Source organism: Patagioenas fasciata, chromosome 7 (genome assembly GCF_037038585.1).
Source record: "Patagioenas fasciata isolate bPatFas1 chromosome 7, bPatFas1.hap1, whole genome shotgun sequence".
Lineage (NCBI taxonomy): Eukaryota > Metazoa > Chordata > Aves > Columbiformes > Columbidae > Patagioenas > Patagioenas fasciata.
Window position 1 is genome coordinate 33,632,501 of NC_092526.1, and position 20,251 is coordinate 33,652,751.

At 48.5% G+C, this 20,251-nt stretch overlaps 1 protein-coding gene and 1 long non-coding RNA gene across 2 annotated transcripts in view; one reads left to right on the forward strand and one right to left on the reverse strand.

The window, feature by feature from the left end:
* Nucleotides 1–19,381, forward strand: part of LOC139828449 (uncharacterized) — a 154,060-nt gene extending 134,679 nt beyond the window's left edge. The window contains exons 6-7 of the long non-coding RNA XR_011740047.1: nucleotides 5,442–5,557; nucleotides 18,292–19,381. This is a non-coding gene — a long non-coding RNA (uncharacterized lncRNA). The remainder of the gene's footprint in view (nucleotides 1–5,441; nucleotides 5,558–18,291) is intronic.
* MREG (melanoregulin) lies at nucleotides 719–16,989 on the reverse strand. Its single transcript, XM_065841061.2, has 5 exons — nucleotides 16,862–16,989; nucleotides 12,294–12,453; nucleotides 4,232–4,322; nucleotides 2,401–2,564; nucleotides 719–2,041 (listed from the first exon to the last, which is right to left on the reverse strand). The coding sequence occupies exons 1-5, from the start codon at nucleotides 16,942–16,944 to the stop codon at nucleotides 1,907–1,909; spliced, it is 633 nt and encodes a 210-aa protein (XP_065697133.1). The 5' UTR covers nucleotides 16,945–16,989; the 3' UTR covers nucleotides 719–1,906.
* Nucleotides 19,382–20,251: the final 870 nt, after the last annotated feature.

The window sequence follows — 20,251 nt, forward strand, 5'->3', positions numbered from 1 at the left end:
CCTGCACAGTAGCTAAACTCATTCAGAGATCCTAACTGTTGTCCCTTTTAGGCAGTTTCTGTCGTATTAAGTTACAACAAATTGCATTTTCTTGACATCGGAGCCAGTTTCACAGCTCCAAGTGACAGCAAGCGGCGGTTCTGCAAAGGCACAGCTTAACAGTGACCTGTTGCAAAAACAAGCAGCACCCCAGTTAACAAGACCTCTCTCTTTCTTACCTACAGGATGTAGAAACTCATCAGGTGGCTTTATGTAACTAACATGTAGCACTATAAAGTGAACACATTCCAAAGGCTGGCTTTTGGGTGGTGTCGTGTACTTTGGCACGGTGTTCCTCAAACCACCAAGCCTCTGTTGTGCAACAGGTTTGTTCAACTCAAACCCTAGAGACACCATGCACTGACGTTTTTCTATAAAATATTGGATGTTTTCCAAAGCGCAGCTGAACTTCTGCTTAAAAAATAAATAATAATAATCAGTGGAAACCAGGCACCTAACTCCCAAACCCACTGAAATTAAATTAAATTCCCACTGTTTCCTATGAAGATGTTGGTCTTAGGCTGGCAAATGACCCTACTCTTGCAGGTCAACAGGCAATTTTACATGTGTGGAGAACAGGTCCCAGAAGCATATGCTCTTCAAATACCTCAACCCTTTTGCTACTGGCAATCAAGATAAATATTGTTGCCTGAACAAGGTTACAGACAGAGTAAGAAACTTTAGTTTTGTAATGTGTTCTGTTTATTAAACTCAGTTTTCACTGATGGCCTGAGTTGAGGCAAATGTTTCCCAGGAAGACTGACAAACAGAAACAATTCATAAATATATATACATTTAAAACACTGTCAGTATAAACAAATAAAAGCTCTGTTTTGCTATTCTGGGAGGTCCTGTGTAACCAGCATCTTTGACTGGTGAATTAGCAGCACATGTGTTAACCAGTGAAAAACTTTCACTTGGTTTTAAAAGATGAAATCTTGTTTTAAAATTATTGCTCATTATCAGACAAAAATCCAAGATATAAAGTACGTTCATTAAAAATCCTCAGTAACAGCAGGGACAGTATATATTGACACTACATGCAGCTTTATAGTAGGGTGGTTTTTTATGCAATTATGACCAAAACTTTCTGAAATGACTTAAGATGCTGGGCAAGCAATCAGATATTACAGGAGCCAAATTCTCAACAGGTCTGACCTCAGCACCTTCCTAAAAATCTACTTCCTTCTAAGATATCATGCTGAGCGCTCCAAACCCCTAATGGCAGGGGACACAGCACCCAGCTGCAGCGCTGCTCCAGGGCTTTGCCACCCAGCACTCGCTGCTCTCACGGCTACGTGCTGCTCTTGCATCTTTGCTGAATGCCCTGGGACCTGCCCAGCGGTGCTGCCAGGGGATGGGGACAAGAAAGACGACCAGTGCACAGAGAAATGTCATGGAGTTGTAGACAGCTGAGGTATTTTTCCTCCCTCACTGGCCCTCCTGGCTAGCAGGGGCAAGGGAAGGGACAGTAGCAGGTACCAGTGGAAGGTGGAAACACGGATCTCCTTGCAGCACTCGTAACAAGAGGCATCTCGACTTCTGCAGCTACTGGTAGCAACGCCTTGTGTGGCAGGTTCTCCTCGTGCCTATTGCACAAGCTACTCAGCTAGTGGTCTCCCACTGGGGCTATGCTACAGCAGTTCTTGCTCCCTTCTGTTTGGGAGCACCTCAGGGCCAGCATCTGCCTTCCTGTGCCCTCCTGATGGGCACGGCTTGCTGGTCTCCCTGCTCCACTCTGGCTGCCCAGTTGCTTCCCTGCAGGAAAACAAGGAGCAGCACTATTTGTGCTGACTCCTCGGCAGAGGAGCTGGGTCCTGGAGGGAAAGAAACTTGCTGTCCATCTTGTGCCAGCAAGGCGTGCTCCTCAGGGCATCACAGCAGAGACATGCTGCGGGGCCTTCTGGCTGTTGTCCACTCTGTCCCCACGGGGTCTCTTCGGATACACCACACTGGCCATCTTGAAGAACTCATCTGCAGCGTCCAGAGCTATGAGTCGATCCTGCCAAAGCAAGAGGGTTTTATGGTTACTACAGGCTCCTTCAGGTGTCTCCCTGGCCAGGGTCCTCCCTCCACAGCTGCTCTCAGGTTAAGCCAGGAATTAGGTCTAATATTTTCCCACTTTAACAGGCTGTGTGGGGCTAAAGGAACTTGGGAATACAGATTTATGACGATACAGCACTGACACTTCCAAGGAAGCTAAACAGCCAAGCTACAGGTGCAACATCTGATGGGGATGCCACAGATGCATCCATGTATTTGAGTATCCTCTGGTGCTATCCACCTATCTGCTCCCCTCCATTTGAGCTTACTTGCAGAGACAGGGTCTGTAGGGAGGACAGCATGCTTAGAGCTACCCACCACCACAAAGAGGTAGCGCTCAGAAAGCTCCCAGCTGGTCGGGAAGATGTTTGTCTCTTCAGAGAGCTTTAACAAGATGTCTCGGGCTTTGCCCATGTTCTGAGAGTCACTGATGATGCTGAGTTTGGTCACTGATAAGAGGGAGTCTGCTTCCTTCTGGAAACCTAGGAAAGAGATGTGTTACAGAAATGAGTCAAACGTGAGCAGGGTCATCCCTGAGCCCTCCAGGTTCTTGCAAGGTTCCTTATTCCCCCTCCACCTTGGGCTGCTGCATTCCCTATTTGCTAAAACAAACCTAGCGTTTTCTTGAGGCAGGTATGAGATGGCTGGTGGGGCTGGAAAAAAAAAATCAGAGCAAGTTTGTTGCTAGTTTTCCAGAGAAGGCGTATGAACATCCACACCCAGAGTGTGCTCTTGCATGTTCCTGATGCTGCTGGAGCTTTTGGGGCTGCTGGGGCTTCCTGAGAACCCCAGCAACTATGCCTAGATGTTGGGAGGTAACAGTTGTCAAAAGCCTGCAGCAGTAATGAACGCATGGGTAATTATTCCTGTAGCAGTCAGCATCTCTTAGAAGGGCATCAAGGGAAGGAAAAAGGGAGGAGAATGAATGCGGAGATATTTAAATGTAATAGCTACTGTTAACTTGTTGTTCAGCTGGGAGCTGGTGGTGATGTATCTCACCTGAAAATACTTACTGGGAAAGAGTGGTGGTCTTCTGACTAAAGCACAGGTTTAGGTAACAAAAGATGGCAGTTTTCACATCAGGTTGCACACCTGGCTTTGCTAAGGCCAAATGATTTCTGTCTTTGAGCTTCCCCACCCTTTGCAAAACAGCTTTGGAGGCATTGTGGACATGAGGGAGATGTGGGAAAGCCTTTGTCAATGTACAGTAACAGATATAAGGATGTCAAGCGATCCCTCCCATGTTTGGCCTGTACAGGTTGCACAAGCACCTGGATGAAGATGAACACTGATACCTAGTTATGAATTCATAATGTTCCTCCCATCCAGATGCTGGGGTGGCACGTGGGGCAGGAGTGGCTGAGATACCCATCTCTTTTGCTCCTAGTGACAATATCCTTGAACAGCCCAACAAGTGCGCTTGACTCGTGCATCTTCCTCTTACTAGCTGCCAACCACCTCTGGCGCATGATGCAAGTCACCGCACCGATGTGCCAGCATGACGTGTCTCCTTCACCCAAGTGTCACATGCTGTGTGCAAAGCCATCGGGAAAGTTGTCACACCCGCCACAGGACCAGTGGGTGCAGCTCAATGTTTGCAGGCTAGCAAACAGCAGGAGTAGGAGGGCTGCTGCTCAGCAGTTTTGTTTGGTGAAAGAATATTTCAAATCCACCACAGAGCAAACAAAGTTAGTGGTTCAGCTCAGAACAGCTGGCATGGGCTAAGGAAGGAGAACATGTATCTGTGTTTCGAATCTGAAAGGAATATTCATTTTTCCCTGTTTACCTTGTTTAGAAAAACAACAGCGTGAACTCTCAGGTATCACTGCTAAGTTTCCCCCAGGAAGCTTGCAATGGATGAGTGTGCATGCTATTATGGGCTGAAAAGGCTCTCCCTCTGGTTGTGGTCCGTGGGCTTTTTGACATGCCCGCAGACATGGTGGCTGCGTCTCCCCCCAACCATGCCTGAGTCTGGGCAGCTTCTCAGCTGCTGTGTGGGCTTCCTGACAGCATTTCTCAGCCATCTTGTTTTGTTTTCCTCCCTTTCTCCTCCACCTGCCTGATTTTGTGAAGCCGTTCCCATCCTCAACCTCTACGGGACTTATCATTCAGTACCAAAGAAATGACATCCTGTTGTCCTCTAGCTTACCTAAATCCTCCAGGATGTGTTTCCACCTGCTTCTCACTTCTTTTCGGGTCTGCCGTAAGGTATAAATATCATAGTTGAGCTTTTGCCATTCCTGCAAAGCAAAAGGATAAGAGATATTCAATCATTTGCTGCTGTTGCCTCTGGAAGAAATTACACTTACCAGCATAGAATATTTTAGCCTGATATTTGTTACAATGTCTCTGTATCTACTCTGTGTGTACAAAACAGGCTTCTAGGTACCTTGAAATCGGATTACATAATTCAGCTTAGACATTGCTGGTGGCCAAAGTGGTCTCCTCAGTCAGATGGGGAGACTATAAAACTGCTGCTCTGCTCTGTGCTAGAAATTGTAACACTGTCCTAGGCTGGAGAACAACACGAACTTACAAATGTAGTTCATTTGAGAGGCTTCAGCCTCTTTGGTCCAAAGCTCTTTACCCCAAACCTTGACACCCCTGCTAGTATCAAAACCTGAGGTTGTCAGAACACCTTATTCAGCCTTACCAGCTTGGGAAAGCACAAGCACGTATTAATCATTACCTTTTCTAAACTATTGCAACACCTTATTTTCATACCCTCACAGTTAAACTGGCATGGCACGTTTTCTTACAGCTGATGATATCCCTTGGGAAAATCAAAGTTTGATAAAAAGTTACTGCTCTCCGTACAGTCACACGTACAGCAGCTTCTCCAAACTAAGCCCTCTGTTTGGCATTTAACTGAAGCAGGCAGGTTTTTAAAAGTACTGGAAAACAAGAAAAATACACTTTTTAAAAAGGCTGGGGTACCCTTTTTTAAATAGCAGAGAAGAGGGATCCACGTGGATGGTTGAGGGCTGAGCTGGAGTCATTTGACATAATAACTATTAGTGACAGCCAGTTGCTGCTGTTAATGCCTCATTTAACTATACAGCTTAAATCCTTGCACTTGACCTCAAGTTTTATAACTGGATAATGGGACAGTGTCTAGAGGGGAAGGTTTTGAGGTTATCTATTAGAGTTATACCAGCACAATTAAACACATCTGTACAAGTATGCATTCCCGAGAAACACATGAATTCTGCAAGAAAGCCAGGAGTACTTTTCCTAGTTGATTTTAATCAATGCACACACTGAAAAGGATGCATTTACAGAAGCATCCACACAGCAGGTCATAACATCGCTCAAATAATTCACATGCTCTAATAAGCTTAATTAATCTCATTTCTCAGCAACAGATTACATAGATGGACTTGTGCAGAATAAACGGGTGTTAATCTGTTCTGTCTCCCTGGGATTTTCCTACGTGATGTGCTGGGTTCAAAGGGATCAAGTAATACCCATAAAGGTAAGCTGGGCTTTAGAAATCCCCCTGGTTTTCTGACACCTGTTGCTTTAAAGAGTTCCTTTCATTTGATAAAGAGTTTGAGATTTTTTTAGTGTTATTTTTTCTCCTGAACCCAGCTGACACACCACAACTGCAGAGAATCAAAAGACAAGCCTGTTTTCCTGTTGTTCAGCAATAGTTGCAGGAACCCCTTGGAGATTACGCTTCGGAAGAAGCAGCCGCTGAGGTTAAGACACTGGTGAATTCAGGTCAGGAGAGCAGAGGAAACGCAGCTCTGTCTGCAGCCACTTACTCTGTACCGCTCACACCCCCCCGCAGAGCAAAATCCCCTTCATTTGTAGCTTTGTGTTGCTGCTCACAAGGAGCTGTTGCGTTGTGGATGGGAGCTCCGTTTCTCCCTTGACTGCAGCAGCACTTGAGAATAGCTTTGCTGTTTGCACAGGAGGGCAGCTGGCTGCTGGCACAAGGCATTCAAAAGCATTAGAGCTCTGTGGGAAGTTTATTGCAAACCTGAAAGTTTCTAAAAAGAGAATTAAGGCTGTATGATGCATCACTGCCTGCTGGTGGGGACCCTCAGGAACAGCCCAGGCTGCTTGTGAGCCTATGGCATGAGCAGGAAGGGCAGTAAACCAGCCTGAGCATGCTGGTGGGGACATCAGCTGCACCTCTGCCCTCCCACAGAGAAAAACAAGTGTTTTAACACACACAGTTGATCAACACAGCCACTGTGACTCCAGGCGTGCTTCAGGCTGCTGAATTAGCGACATAGGGGGTGGGAAAAATGCTCCTCTCCCCAGAATGTGGCTTGCTGGCACTGGGCAGCAGCTTTTGGGGCTGTGGGGATTTATCCCGTGGTAGCGAACCAGACTCCTGGCTAAGCTAAACAGCAAGCAGTGCTTAGCATGCAGGAAGCTGCTCCTGATTTCCTCTGGATTAACAGCAGCTTGGTTTTCCCTTGTCTATTTTTGTTTTAAGGGAATCTAGGTTATGGCTTTCTTGCATGCTGTAGTTACTGAGTTGCATTATGGAAGCATATTTAGTGAATATATATGGTGCATGTTTAGTCTCAGAGGACCTCTAACTGTGTTCTGTTGATGAAAAATTTGGGAAGTGTGCAAAGGAGTGGCTTTGGTCCAGAAAATGATGCTTAACAGCGATGCCAGGAGGAAACACCTCTTGTTTTGGTAGCATTTCTTTTGCTTGAGTGTGGAGCTTGATGTATTTATATTTCTGTAGAGAGAGCTGGGACAAGGATGCTGCACATGGTGCCAGTCATTGAAAAGCAACTAGAGATCAGGATGAGGCTGAGCAGATACGGGCTGAGCTCTCGAAGGGACTTGTGCCCTGTTCTCCATCAGCCTCAGAAACCACTGAGTTTTCCCAGGGGATTCCTTGTAGCAGACATCCTAAATGCTGTGGGCAGGGGATTGTCCTTTGTGTTGCTTTAACAAGGAAATAAAGTCAAGAGCATCTTTCCATCCGAAAGATTATTCTAAAAAGCATCTCCCTGTAACTATACATCAGAAGAAGTGCAAAGTTTGTCCTGCCTGAGTCTCCACACAGGAATGGGCAACATGGGAGGCTTTGGGCAGGGTGTTCCCCACGCACTTCTCGTGAGTCACCAAGACGTGACCTGTAACTTCTGCAGTGGTGAGGACGTTTCTCGCACACAGCACTGGGAAAGTACAGCAGGAGACTGGTCTTCACCAAACTCCTTGGTGTTTCTATGGGTCTGGGACATCCCAGCAATGCTCTCAAAATCAGTCCTTTAAGAAAAATACCCTTTTACCAAAACCTGAATTAACCACAGGAAAACAAAGCAGGTTGCAGTTCCTGGCTTTGTTTTTTGCAACCAGATTTGCCCTTTTAAACCTACATAGGTTTAAAACACAACATCTACCAGTCAAGGCTTGAGAAAACCCTTTGTGTGTAAAGCAAGACTATCCCGGGAGCAGCAGGGAAACTCCACCAACTTTCTCCTCTGAGCACTCAGCCCTTCAAATAGTTACCTGGAAAACTACCCTGGACTCTCTAGTGTGAAATATCAAAACTGCAAATGCCAAATTGAAGTGAGGAGATGCTGGGCATGAAATATAAGCCAGGTTGATACATAACCAAGAGCTCTGGGAAAAAATGTGCCAAGAAAACAGGGAAGTACTGTCCAATTTTTCATCCCCGCTTGTGTGGAAATTTCCTAATTAGTAGGTAGCATTCCTCACATTGCCAAAATAATCCTCTGCTGAAGCCTTCTCCTTTATTCTCTTGAAAGCAGTTGGTGTCACCGTTCTGTTCAAGAGTTATTTTGGAAATTAGGTCAAAACAGAGTTATTAGGGAAAGACTGAAAAACACAAGACCAGGCAGGTACCACACCACATCCAGGGATACTCCTGCTCTGGCTCTGCAACTGAGTCCACTGGAAGAAGTTGAGCAAATACAAACTTTAGATCCACACTCATATATTGAACCATTGACTGACATCTCAGCTTACAATAAGCTTAAATTGGACATTGTTTTAAGAGGGTCATGCAGGATTTCATAAATATTTTTTCATATGTATTAAGTGGGTCAGTTCTGGGCACCCTGACCTGCATCCCGATCCCTGGCAAATCCCATCACCTCTTGATGCCCCAGCCACAGTGTGTTGTGATACTGGCCTTCTCTGTAACATCTTTAAAACAGAATAATCCTGTAGATGAGAAAAATAGGCCTTGTCAGGGTATTAATGGGCTTGCCAGGAGGATTGTGCCAGCGCAGCTCTGCTAGCCAGGCCCCCAGCAGAGATGCAGATAGAGGAATTGCCTTTGCTAGTGGGGTTTATGATCCCACCTTCCCCAAGGCAATATGCCAGATGGAGAAAGAAGCACTGCATTTACAACAAGCCATAAGAACAGCGGTTTTTACCTCAGTCATAATGCAAAAGCCCACATTTAGTTTCTGTTCACAGACCTGCGGCACAGCTGCTCTAAACCTGGCTCTTTCTCCAAAGCTGGTGTTGCTGCGAGAGCTCAGGCTCTCTGCCCATGGCTGGGTAATTCCACACCCCATCAGAGGACACTGAGACACCAGGGCCACCACAAACCAGTCCTTGTGGAATGGGGCATCTGCCACACCATGCACATAAACTAAATAAACCCAGCTCTTGCTGCTGACATTGGAGGATTGCCAGAGCCAGAGTCCCCTTCCCCATAAAACACTTTAATCCTCGCTAGCCAGGTACGTGCTGGAACAGTCGTTTGGCCTGTATATCTATGCAGCATCTTAAATAACATCCTGTCTACCCAGAGATCCTCAGTTCACCTGCAGATTCGGGGCTTTACTTTATACCACAACAGGTTCAACGATGTTGCAAGGCAGGAGGAGGAAAGAAAACCACAACATTTTTTTCTATATTTGAAACATTGACCCCAGCCTTCAGAAGCTTTGATGACAGCTTTGATCTGCAAAGGCTGCATCAGCTTTACCAGCCCCTTTAAGCCAGCCCTTCAGCTACCGTTTTTCTGGTTTTCTCTGCACACGTCCTCCCCTGCCCATGCTTTGCTTCTGAAAGTGCATCCAGGCACATCACACACATCAGCCTCAGGCAGAGAGAAACGAGAAGCTGCAAGTTGCCCTTATGATTTTAGGAAGCTCCAGTAAATCTTGCCTCATGTACCTATTGCACAGTGGGTTTGGCAACCGCTGGGTGCTTCAGCAGGCTCTACCACGGCCAAGAGCCCCGTGAGCCATCACCCCAGCACACAGCACTGAGCAGGATGAGCAAGTGGGAGCGAAACAGGGCACACCTGGGACGTCACGGTGCTCGCTTTGAAGAGCTTGCTGCCCTGGTTCAGCGAGGAGCAGGGTGGAGCAGCCCTGCCATCCTCACGCCAGCTAAGGTCACACTGAGTTCGGGTTGGAGCTGCCGAATTTCCCAGAGTGGGGCTGTTGGGAGGAGGCAGAGAGAAGAAATGGCTCCATGTGGATCACGTGTGGGTCCAGTCCCATGGTGGGGGCAAGGAACTGACCCCAAGCGAGGACACCAATGCTGTGAGTTGCTGGCAGCCCCACCATGAATGATCTAATGCACAGAGCTACAGGGTGCACTCAGTGTCAGAGCCCCTGGCCCTTTGCATACACGGTTTGGTTTATTTATTTACAGCGATCCATGGTGCAGAGATGCCCAGGCCAGAAGAGAGCCACCATGGACCACGCCTGCTGACCTCCAGCACTGCACCAATGTCATGACTGCACATGGCCCATCACTTCTCCTGTCCTAGCTCACAGCACTTTGTCTCTAAGTGAGCAACCACTGAAAAAAAAAAAAAAAAATACCCAAGAAAGCAGAAGTGGCTTAGCTAGATTAAAAAACCCACAATACTGGTTTCGTGGAAACACACATGACGTAGAGCAACTTGCTCTTTGGGATCTTTCCAAAGTTCTCTGCTAGGAAATCACAAAGATAAAGGTGGGGAATAGCAAAGCGTACAAACGCACAGCACACCGAAATTTCTTTGTTAAATGAAAGAGCAGAAATACAGGCACTAGTTCATGTTACAGTCTGATTTTAATCAAGAGAAAAAAAGGACCTATGGTTTCGTAATGCTAGTGCACAAGAAACCGTTCTTCTGTTCCCTGTCCTGCCACATCTGTATACTGCCCTCAGGGACTTCAGGAGCAGAGCAGCTCCCAAAGCAGATTATGGCTTTTGCAGCCCAGTGCTGTTTTTCAATTATACTTTTTTCCCTCTCTCTCAAGGCTAAAGTCTCATTAGGAGGGGAGGGCAATGCAATCTGGCCTGGTTTTAAAATGCTCACTGGAGTAAGAAGAGATTTTGGCACCCGGGGCTGAACACAGGAATGTTCGCTTTGCCAGCCAAGTCTCTCCCTGTTCTGCCCCTCAGAAAGAGCTGCAGCTGGAAACCACAGCAGCTTGCCAGGCTTATATGTTGTGCCTCAGCTTCCCCAGCTGTAAACCAGAGGCTGCAGAGAGGCTGGCAATCAATAGCTGCAAAGGGCACCGTGCCATAATTCAAATCAAGCACATTGCGCATTGGCTTTCTTCAGAGTCAGCCTGATGTTGTAGGCTCAGGCTTTTTTATTAACTGCACTGCATAAAAAAACAGGGTATGTGATCTCACATTTGTTGTGGACAGGAAGCCCTGTGCTCTTTCTACTTTCCTTTCTCACTGACAGGGCACAGCAACTGCTCAACCTGCTAAAAACCCTACAGATACACTGAAGGCAGGGAGAAAGCACTGGATTTAGAACAGGCAGGTACATGGCGTTTAGGACAGGCAGGTGCAGGAGTGCTCTCCTGCTCACCCATAACTGATGCTCTCCTCTGCAACCTGAGCAAGGCTGTCACACAACACTGCCTCACCCAGGGAGCAGTCTTTTTAGCAGCCTGTCCACTTCTGATACCGTTTTATAAATAATAATAGCTTTTAGGAGGCCTGCCTCATAATGAGCCCTAAATTAAGTCCAAAGGCTGCTCGAATAGGCACAGGCTGAAATGAGGAGCTCCAGCACTGCTCTGAGGTACACACTGCTCTGCAAAAACTTGGGATCAGCACAGCCTCCTAAATGGAGTTGTGCTTGTTTCCTTCCACCAGTTTGGGCTGGATGAAGCTCCCTGTCTTCTCCAAGACAAGCAAATGCAAGGTATAGAAAGCAGTGGTGGAGAGGGAAGAGGATATCTTCAATATAGTTGCGATGGCTGTGAAGGTTACATGCGGCCATTAAAATGCTGTTACAAAACCATGTCTTGTCAAAACCATGATAAATTCAATCCCCAGAAAACAAACAAACAAACAAAAAACCCCACAAACATTAAACGGGGATTCTGGCCAACCATATACAAGGACTGCATTATCTCATTTTAAGTTTTAAAAATTGTAAGTTTGATCTCAGCTGTATGTCTGGAGTTTAAGGCTTCTCATGAAAGCCAAGCTAGCTTTTGGTTTGAGGGCCCTATCAGAGGAGGAGGAGTTACAGTCTTGTGGTCTCCTGGATGAAGTAGTAACACATTGAAATTAAATGTGAAGCCTCCAGGCTTTCCTGCAAAGATTGTAATGTCTTAAAAGCAATCAGAGAGGGGAAAACACATCACTATTTGCTACAGCCTGCTCCTAATCAGGCCACTGAAATCTCCTTTGCACCGAAGTGCTTTAGTGAAGGAAATCAGGGCTGCAAAACAGCCTTTATGTAACAGCGATGATTTTTCCCTTCCATGCTAAGCGCTGTGCCAGTTCTCCGCTTCTCATTAATTGTGTATAACCCATTAGAGGAGTATTTAACTTGACGCGTCAATGGAGCGGTAGCTCAGCTCCAGGCGCTGCCATTGCCAGGCAGGACAGGCTAATGCCAGTCTGATCACAGAAAGGCCGAAATAGGAAAATATCAGACAAAATAAAGCAGCCTGTGAAGCGAGGAAATTGAGCTGGGGATCCCAGTGATACCAGTACACGTTTGAGGGTGGTGGTGGTAGAGGTGCTTTGCAGGGCATTGTACATCCCAGCTCAGGACAGCTCTCCTGGCTCAGCTGCCAGAGACAACCCTGAGCTTCCCAGGGATGAGATGGCTACAGATGCACCCACACCAGGAACAGGATAAAATCTGGAGGGCTTACGTTAGCCACGGTGGGGGACTTTATAGCAGCTTAACGAGTACTTAAATTAAGGCACCACCAAAGCACCCAATGAAGGCACCGAGCCTTGGTCCGCGGTGAACCTGAGCATGAGGAATGGCACTGCCTCACCTCCGAGTCCTTGTCCAGCTGGTTCCTGACCACGATCATGTTGTACAGCACCCGGTCATCGTCCGCCTCTGTGTGGGTCACGTCGTGTGGGGTGCTCCACAGGTTCTGCTCCTCGTCCCGCGCCAGCGTGGCTCCAAAGGAGGCGTAGGGGTTGTTGTTGCTGCAGAGATGGGGAGAGGAGAGGCAGCGTTAGCCACTGCAGCATCATGCTGCCTCCTTTTACCTTCCCAGGGTCAAGTGCCCATGGCTGCGGCATCCCCTCTGGCACCCAGTGTCCTGCCTGGAAGAGGGGAGGAAGAGGAGAAGGAGGGAACAGGAAGACAGCAAAAGTTCTTTACCTTAGCAAATACCCTGGCTGCACAAGCCATAGTTCAAACCAGGCATTGCTGCCATGAACGACATTAGACACAGATTTGCTAACGACACCGAGATGTGGACACTAGGATGGAGGAACTGCAAGCACGCATCTGCAAGGATAGAAAGGCAGCATCTCCCCGTCACTCTCCACAGCCCCCCGCCCTGCTCCCCATCATGCCTTCCCACCCCAAACCCTGTGCAAGCCCCCCAGCCTCTCCAAGCTAAATGTGGGAACAGTTCTAATTAACCGAGGCTCAAAAATCCCAGTGGTTCCAAAGGGTATTTTCTCTCTGCCCGGCTAACCCTGCAGCCGTGCCAAGACCCCAACAGCATGACCCATGCCCACGGAGACTTTGTGCAACAGGCAAGAGGATGGCTATGTGCAATGCCTCTCCCTTGCCTCTTGGCCAAAGAAGCAGCTTCTATCCATCTTCTCCTCGAAGGCACTGCTGCCGGGCATGGTTTTACTTTGGACAAACACGTCACCTCAGCTGAGGGAGCTGGGACTGGTTAGCCCAAAAAAGAGGTGGCTCAGGGGGATCTTATATATAAATACCTGAGGGAGTGAAGGAGACAGAGCCAGACTCTTCTCAGTGGTGGTCCATGACAGGACACATGTTGAAATATAGGAAATTCTGTTTAAATTCTGTGGGTGAACACAGCACTGGTTACCCAGAGAGGTTGTGGAGTCTCCATCCTTGGAAACACTCAAAACCCAACTAGACACAGTCCTGGGCAACCTGCTCCAGCTGACCCTGCTTGAGCAGGGGTTGGACTGGATGTTCACCAGAGTTTCCACCTCTGTGACCATGTTTCTGTGTGATCCTGAAGCTCTATTTTCTCTGCAGCAGCCCAAACGCTACCAAATCAAGCAGGCAATCCCCACAGGTGCCCCCCACCCCAGCAGTTCCTACCTGAGAGGTACAGCGATGCACTGAGCCATGCATGGACCTATGCCAAGGCACAGAAAGGACATTTAGCCCCATCCTAATCTGAGGGATGGAAACATCCTCTGTCTGCTTGTGAACTCCTGGCTTTATTTGCTTAGCAGTCAGCAAAGCAGAGCATCATCTTCTGGGAAGGCTATCCCCACCAAGGCAAGGAGCTTTTCTATGCACTGGTGGCAGTTTCATGTTTTATAGCTTTATATTGCTATTGTGGCATCCAGTTTTTTATATAGGATTATTTTGTTTTCCTGGGAGAACTTTAAATGGAGTGTTTCCATAATGTTTCTAATCAAGAAGTCCAGACACTTGAGGAAAACAATGCAAACAGAAATATTTTTGGTCTTACCTAATAGTCTCATCAGCCATCCTGTGGCAATCCCTGATCACTTCTTATTACAACAACCAACTGTTTATCCTATTTGCTACCCAAACCTCACTCTTTTCCCAAGGAATCCATCCAGTGAAACCTCAGACAACGCTGTGGGTGCTCTACCCATGACATCAAGTCATAAAAAAGATGCTAAGAGGAGCTCTGGCACATAGATGAAATAGAAAAAATAATTCACATCAGTATTCCTGCAGGAAGGTTGATTAGACTTTCAACACACCAAAAACCTGAGCAACGAGTAATAAGGGAAAAGATAATATCTTATAATCTCTCATTAAAGATGAGCAAATAAATGTATCTTGGAGGGTGTGGATGGCATAACTCAGCTGTTCCTACACCAGAGCCAGCATGGGATTGCTCAAACCATTTTTCAAAGGTGGATCAGGCAGGGTCCCAGCCTGGAGGGGACCACTCAGGAGCCAGTTGTGCTACCAGCACAAGTTTCATCCCATCCTGCTTTCAACAGGCTTCTTTCCACCCAGTGACTTACCAGTACCCTCAACATCTGACTTACTTTAAAAACCATTATTTGGCAATAGCACTAACACGCCTTAGCTTTTACAAGCCGCTCCTCCACAGCTTGCAAGGTGCTTCCCAGCACGTCTCTATTTCCAAACCACAGCGGGGAGCATCCAGCAGCCTGTAGAGGACGTGGGCAGTGCCTAGGAGTCAGCACATCCACCCAAGTGTGGGGAGCTCTGCCAACAGCAAGCACCTCCAGAGCATGCTGGACTTCCAAGCCATATTTACAATGAAGAAATGGGATGAAAGAAAGGAGCATATGAACAGCAGCCTGCTCTGCAGGTTATCAGAGTCTCTGTGGGACCAGAGGGGACTTGGACCATTTCACACTCTGGACACTATCCAAAAGATGGTAAGCACTAATGCTTCATCAACAACTTTCAGCTCCAAGGGTCTTCCAGTCCAGATTAAACCTGTTTCAGGACTCAGAGCCCAAAGTCCAATTTATTTATATCCTGAGGACACCATCTGAGCCAGATCCCACCTTCCCACACTGAGACAGCCATGCAGCCCGAGCATTTTGCTGCATTTTGGCCACCGTTTCTTTTCCCAATGCTGCACTAGTGCTGTGTCTTCATCCATGCTCCATTTCCATCTCCATGCACAGCACTGGCTGTTCTCACTGGCTTTGTCACGGGTTACAGCCAGCCTTGTATAAACTCAGGTAATATATGCTCCCAATTATACATGTATTACCTCCCCCTCACTGCTTCATTCTTTGATATGTTGTATTTGTGAGACCGCAACCACTATGTTTGGGGAAAATATGGTGAAAAGTCATAAACATTTTGATAGCAATGTCAGCTCAGAAAAACTAAAACTCAGCTAAAAGATCTGAAATCTTAAGGAAGTTATTAATTTTAAACAACACTGCAATAAAAATAAAAATACAACAAGCATGGTCCTGCAAGATCCTGGCTATGAAATAAAATCCCAAAATCCTCCCAAAGAGGGACAGGCCAGCGATTAGGCTGTTGGATTAATTATGCTGGCATGCTTGTGCAAGAGCAGGTGCTTTTTGAATGCCCAGTATTTATACAGACTTTCCTACTTATAGGCAGCATTAACTGGATCACTGGTGGAAGGCATGTTGCTAAAGAAAGGTGCCCGCCTAGGGACAATCGTGGTGGCGGGAAGGAGCCTCTCCACACGCGTGCTTAGCTCTCATTAGGTTAATGCCAATTTCCTGGGCTGGAGGCCCCATGCTCAGGATTATCTGGTTATTATTTAGGTAACTGCTTTAACAGCACGAAATCAGGACACTTCAAGCCCTGTTGCCAGCTCTGCTATAGCTCAATATCTATGTAGGCCAACCTGGGTGCATCCCAGCCTCCTCCTTGAAAAGCCTCTGTCTCACCGATGCTGTGGGGAGGGCTCAGTCCCTGTCCCCCTGCCAGGGCCAGGGCACCCACCGCGGGCTCTGCCTGTGGCCAGGACCCCGTCTGGCAGCTGGGGAAGGAGGGAGAGGTGCCGCAGTCCTCAAGCCCGGATGTTTCACAACACACAAAACCTGCTTACGTGCCTGCACAGCTCACATCTTCACCACGACTCAGAGCTTCATCTTTTTGTACAAAAATCCCTCCCAACCTCACAGCTCTGTATGTAAGACAGATGCGACTGACAGGAGGAGAGAAAATTCTGCTCTCTAGATATCAGCACGCATTCTGCTCTCTGGCAGTGTCATGTGTCTCTCTTCCAGCATCCCCAGCCCGGGAACAGAGCTCTGCGCAGCACAGAGCTGCCCAACGGCAGGACTTGACCTCCTGCATAGTGATGCGGCGACAGACGCACCCCTGCTTGCAGGCAGGACCCCCTTTTTGTTCGGTGCCTCGGCGTTCTCTATTGAAATCCCACCGTGGACAGACAAAAGCCAAACGGTCCCTATGGTGAATGGCACACGGGAAACACCGATGAGATGCTGCTCTTGGTTCGTTTGCTGAAACTTAGCCATAAAAAAAACCCACAGCACGCGGAGTCCGGCGTGCATCGCACTGCGAGGTGTCAGAAAGAACCGGCCCCCGTGACAACGCGGGTGGAAAGAGAACTGAAAGCAGCTTCTTATCGCGGGAGAAAATTCCTCGTCCGGCTCTCGCAAGGGATGGCCAGCTGCCCACGGAGAGCAGCGGCTCTAACATCCCTGGAAACTGCTTTCGGGGGGAAACGGGGCTCGGCTTGACGCGCCAGGGCAACGGGAAAAGGCTCTGGGGTCCGAACGAAAAGGGGCTTACGCGTGGCTGCGGAGCGAGCGACCCATCTCCGGTAGGAGCATCACTCCTCCTGCGCAGGGCGGAGGGGGCTCAGCCCCGACCCTCCGAGGGGCCGTGGGGTTGGGAAGGGGCCGGGGGGGTTCTCACCTGATCAGGGGCTCCTTCTCCGGCGCCGCCGCCTCCCCGCCGCAGCAGCCACAGCAGGAGCGCAGCCAGGCCCGCAGCCCCATCGGCGCCGCCGCCAGCCGCGCTGGGCGGGGCGGGACACGCCCCACGCCCCCGACACGCCCCCCAGCGCCGCCGCCGAGGGAGCGGAACAGAGTCGGGCACCGCGCCCCCCGTCACTGCCCCGCCTGTCGCAGCCGCTCGCACGGTGGCTCTGGGCCGGTGCACTCACAGCCAGGCCCCCTGAGCCAGCCTTCCGCATCCTCCCGCACTCTCCTGCTCCCTGCTGCATCCACCTGCACCCTCCTGCATCCCTCTGCACTCTCCTGAACACTCCTGCAACCTTCTGCACTCTCTTCCCCCCTGCATCCACCTGCTCCTTCTTGCATCGTTCTGTACCCTCCTGCTCCCTCCTGCTTTCTGCTGCATACACCTGCACAAACCCTCATCCTTCTGCACTCTCATGCATCCTCCTGCACCCTTCTGTACCCCCCTGCTCTCTGCTGCAGGGCACACACCCTCACACACTCCCCTTCAACCCCTTGCTCCCTCCTGCATCCTGCTGAACCCTCCTGTGCCCTCCCACATCTTCCTTTTACCCACCTGCATCTTCCCACAACCTCCTACATCCCCTGCATCCTCCCACAACCTCCTATATCCCCTGCATCCTCCCATGCCCTCCTGCACCCCCCTGCATCCTCCCGCATCTCCCTGCACCCTCACACACCCTCCTTGATGCCCCTTTGGCTGGGGCGCAAGGGCCAGAGGTGTGTTGCATTTGCAGCCTCTGGGCCTCACAACCTGGCGAAAGTGGGCCACCCCACTGACTGTCACATCATGGGCAGAAATCCCCCCTTCCTGATCCTCTGCACCACTAAGCTTCCAGGCTTGTTGCCACTTGAATTTCTGGACACAGGGCTGTGATCCTGGGAAATGCAATGGGAAATGAGCGGGGGGTGATGGACTCAGCCATCTCCCAGTGCAGGGGTTTTTGAAGGTAGGAGAGAAAAGCCTAAAAGATTGTTCCCTTCCCCTTTATTTCTCCCTTTTTTACAATGAATGTTCCTATCACGTGCCTAGCTCAGACCCCAAGGAAGAAGACAAAGTTTAAACACTGAATTAAGGTGGTCCTGGATTTCGTTTAATCACCACATGTTTGATTGCATTTCAGAACAGACCATCAAGCATCAGCCAGTCCCCAAAGCAATTGCTCTGAGTGTAGTCGTCCACACATGTCCCAAAGAGTCATTTAATTTTAGTACAGCAGCTTCCTGACACCACTGAATTTTTTCCTTATCCCAGCTGATAGAGTAATATGATCTACTATATCCTCATGCCCAACACATGCACACAAGAAAAGCTGAAATAAAATTAATTCACACTCATGTTTCTCTCCTTCTTTTTAATTCCAGGGCTTTTTAATTGATCACCAGTGAATTATGTCCCTTGGACATCCAGGACCCCTGAATAGTGAAGCTCCCTGTTAGATGAGGCAAAACTATTTTGTCACAGCACTGCAAAGTGCCATAAAGGAATGTACTCGACTCAGGGACTTTGCAGCACCTGAATCCAGCCCTAGTGAGGTTTCCCTTATGGTTATTTCACATGGCGAGATCGAGTGCAGAGGCTCACAGACCCCTATGGTAGGTGAAAGTAGCTGGAGGCAGGAGGAGGAATTCAGCTGGAGCACATTTAGAAGGAGTCAGAGAAACTGCATGGACATGGAAACCATCACACACAAACCCACGCAGCATCAGTGGTGTCTTCTCCTACAGACTAACCTCCTCTCTCCAATTCCATACTCACCAGAGAAGACAGGAGGAGGGAAACCTCTGGGCACCTGAAACACGGCGGCTAAAGCTGCAGCCAGAGGTATGTGGTGCTTCTCAGCTATCGCAGACGGATTGTCTAAGGTGTCTAACCTTAGCCTTCAAATCTGATGCTCTCCAGAGAGCACTGGAGCCCAAGAGTCCTCTGTGTCCATCTGAGATATTGTTTACCCCAAAATATCTAGAAATAAACATCTCTGGTAAGAAGAGAAACCCCACTGCCAAAATATGGTGTACTACTTCTGCTGCCCAGGTCCAGCCCTCTCAGCAACAAATTTCAGCAGCAAAAGCCAGCAGTGCTGCAAACCTGAGAGGACTGCTGGGATCCCACTGGGAACGAGCAAACCCCAAAATCACCACCTGGTACTTTCTCATCGGCCACTTTGGGAACCTGCTCAGCCAAGAGGGCTGCAGCACTGGATTGTGGTGCCACCAAGGTGAGTTGGGACATTTGAGTCTGGTTAAGACCATTGGATAATGAGAGATCAATGGCTCTACAGTTACAGATGAACTGGAGACAACGATAAGCTGTCGGTGCCGTTGTCGTCAGCAAATGAAGATGTAAGATGAGCCAGGAAGCACAGAGGAGCCTCTGGTCCATGCACAGGGAAGAGGAGATCTTGGCGTGCTCTGTCACAGATTCCCATCTGACTTCTTAATTTAATTCAATTTATTGGCCCATAAATCAGTCTTCTCATCTTCCTAATTAAAAGGTGAAATGATGGGAGAAGGACTTTTTTCTTATTATTTCTGGAAGATCCCAGCGCTGGGGCTTTGCTCCTAGCCAGGGTTTTCAGCTCCACCCCCCGCCCTGTACATCAGCAATTCATAAAGAAAGATCTATGGCAGGGTGAGCTAAGCAGGGAGGCAGGATTTCAAAGTCGAGGGCGCTTTCCTCTGCAGACTTCCTCCTCTGCCCTTGAGCTTGCCCCTGCCTGCCTTTATTTCTTCTCCAACCTTTTGTGTGCTTGATCACAAGAACAACCAGCCAACATGCCAGCTGCCATTAAAAGGATCTGGCAATTGGCTATGACAGTTACTTGTATGGGTGCAGACACATGCTCCCCAAAATAGTCACCACTGCAGAGACTCCTTTCTCCCTCCCCTCCCCCTTGCTGGTTGATCCATCAGGTCTCCCTTTCATCTGGGCTCTCTTTTCACATGATCACTGTTTTTTTTCTGGGCTGCAGATGTCAGGAACGCACAGGGACAGCCCCAATCGGCACAGCTGTAACACACACAGCCGTGCCATCAGCTGAGATATCCTTCATTTGTGGCTAACTCCCTTCCCTACAAGGAGATTTTATTCCATGCCCTGCTGCTTGTAATCCAAGAGAATTATGTTCTTCATTAATTTGAAGTCTGAGCCTTCTAGGCTTAAAGAGCCTTGTAGAAATACCAAATATTTTCCAATCCCTTTATTCCCTGTTGTGATAATAAATCTTGTTCCTTTTCCATCAGAGAACAAATAAGGTCTCCCAAGAACTGAAGCCTTACTGAGGTCTTAAAAGCAAATAGTTTTTTTCACAAGGTAAGAGAAATA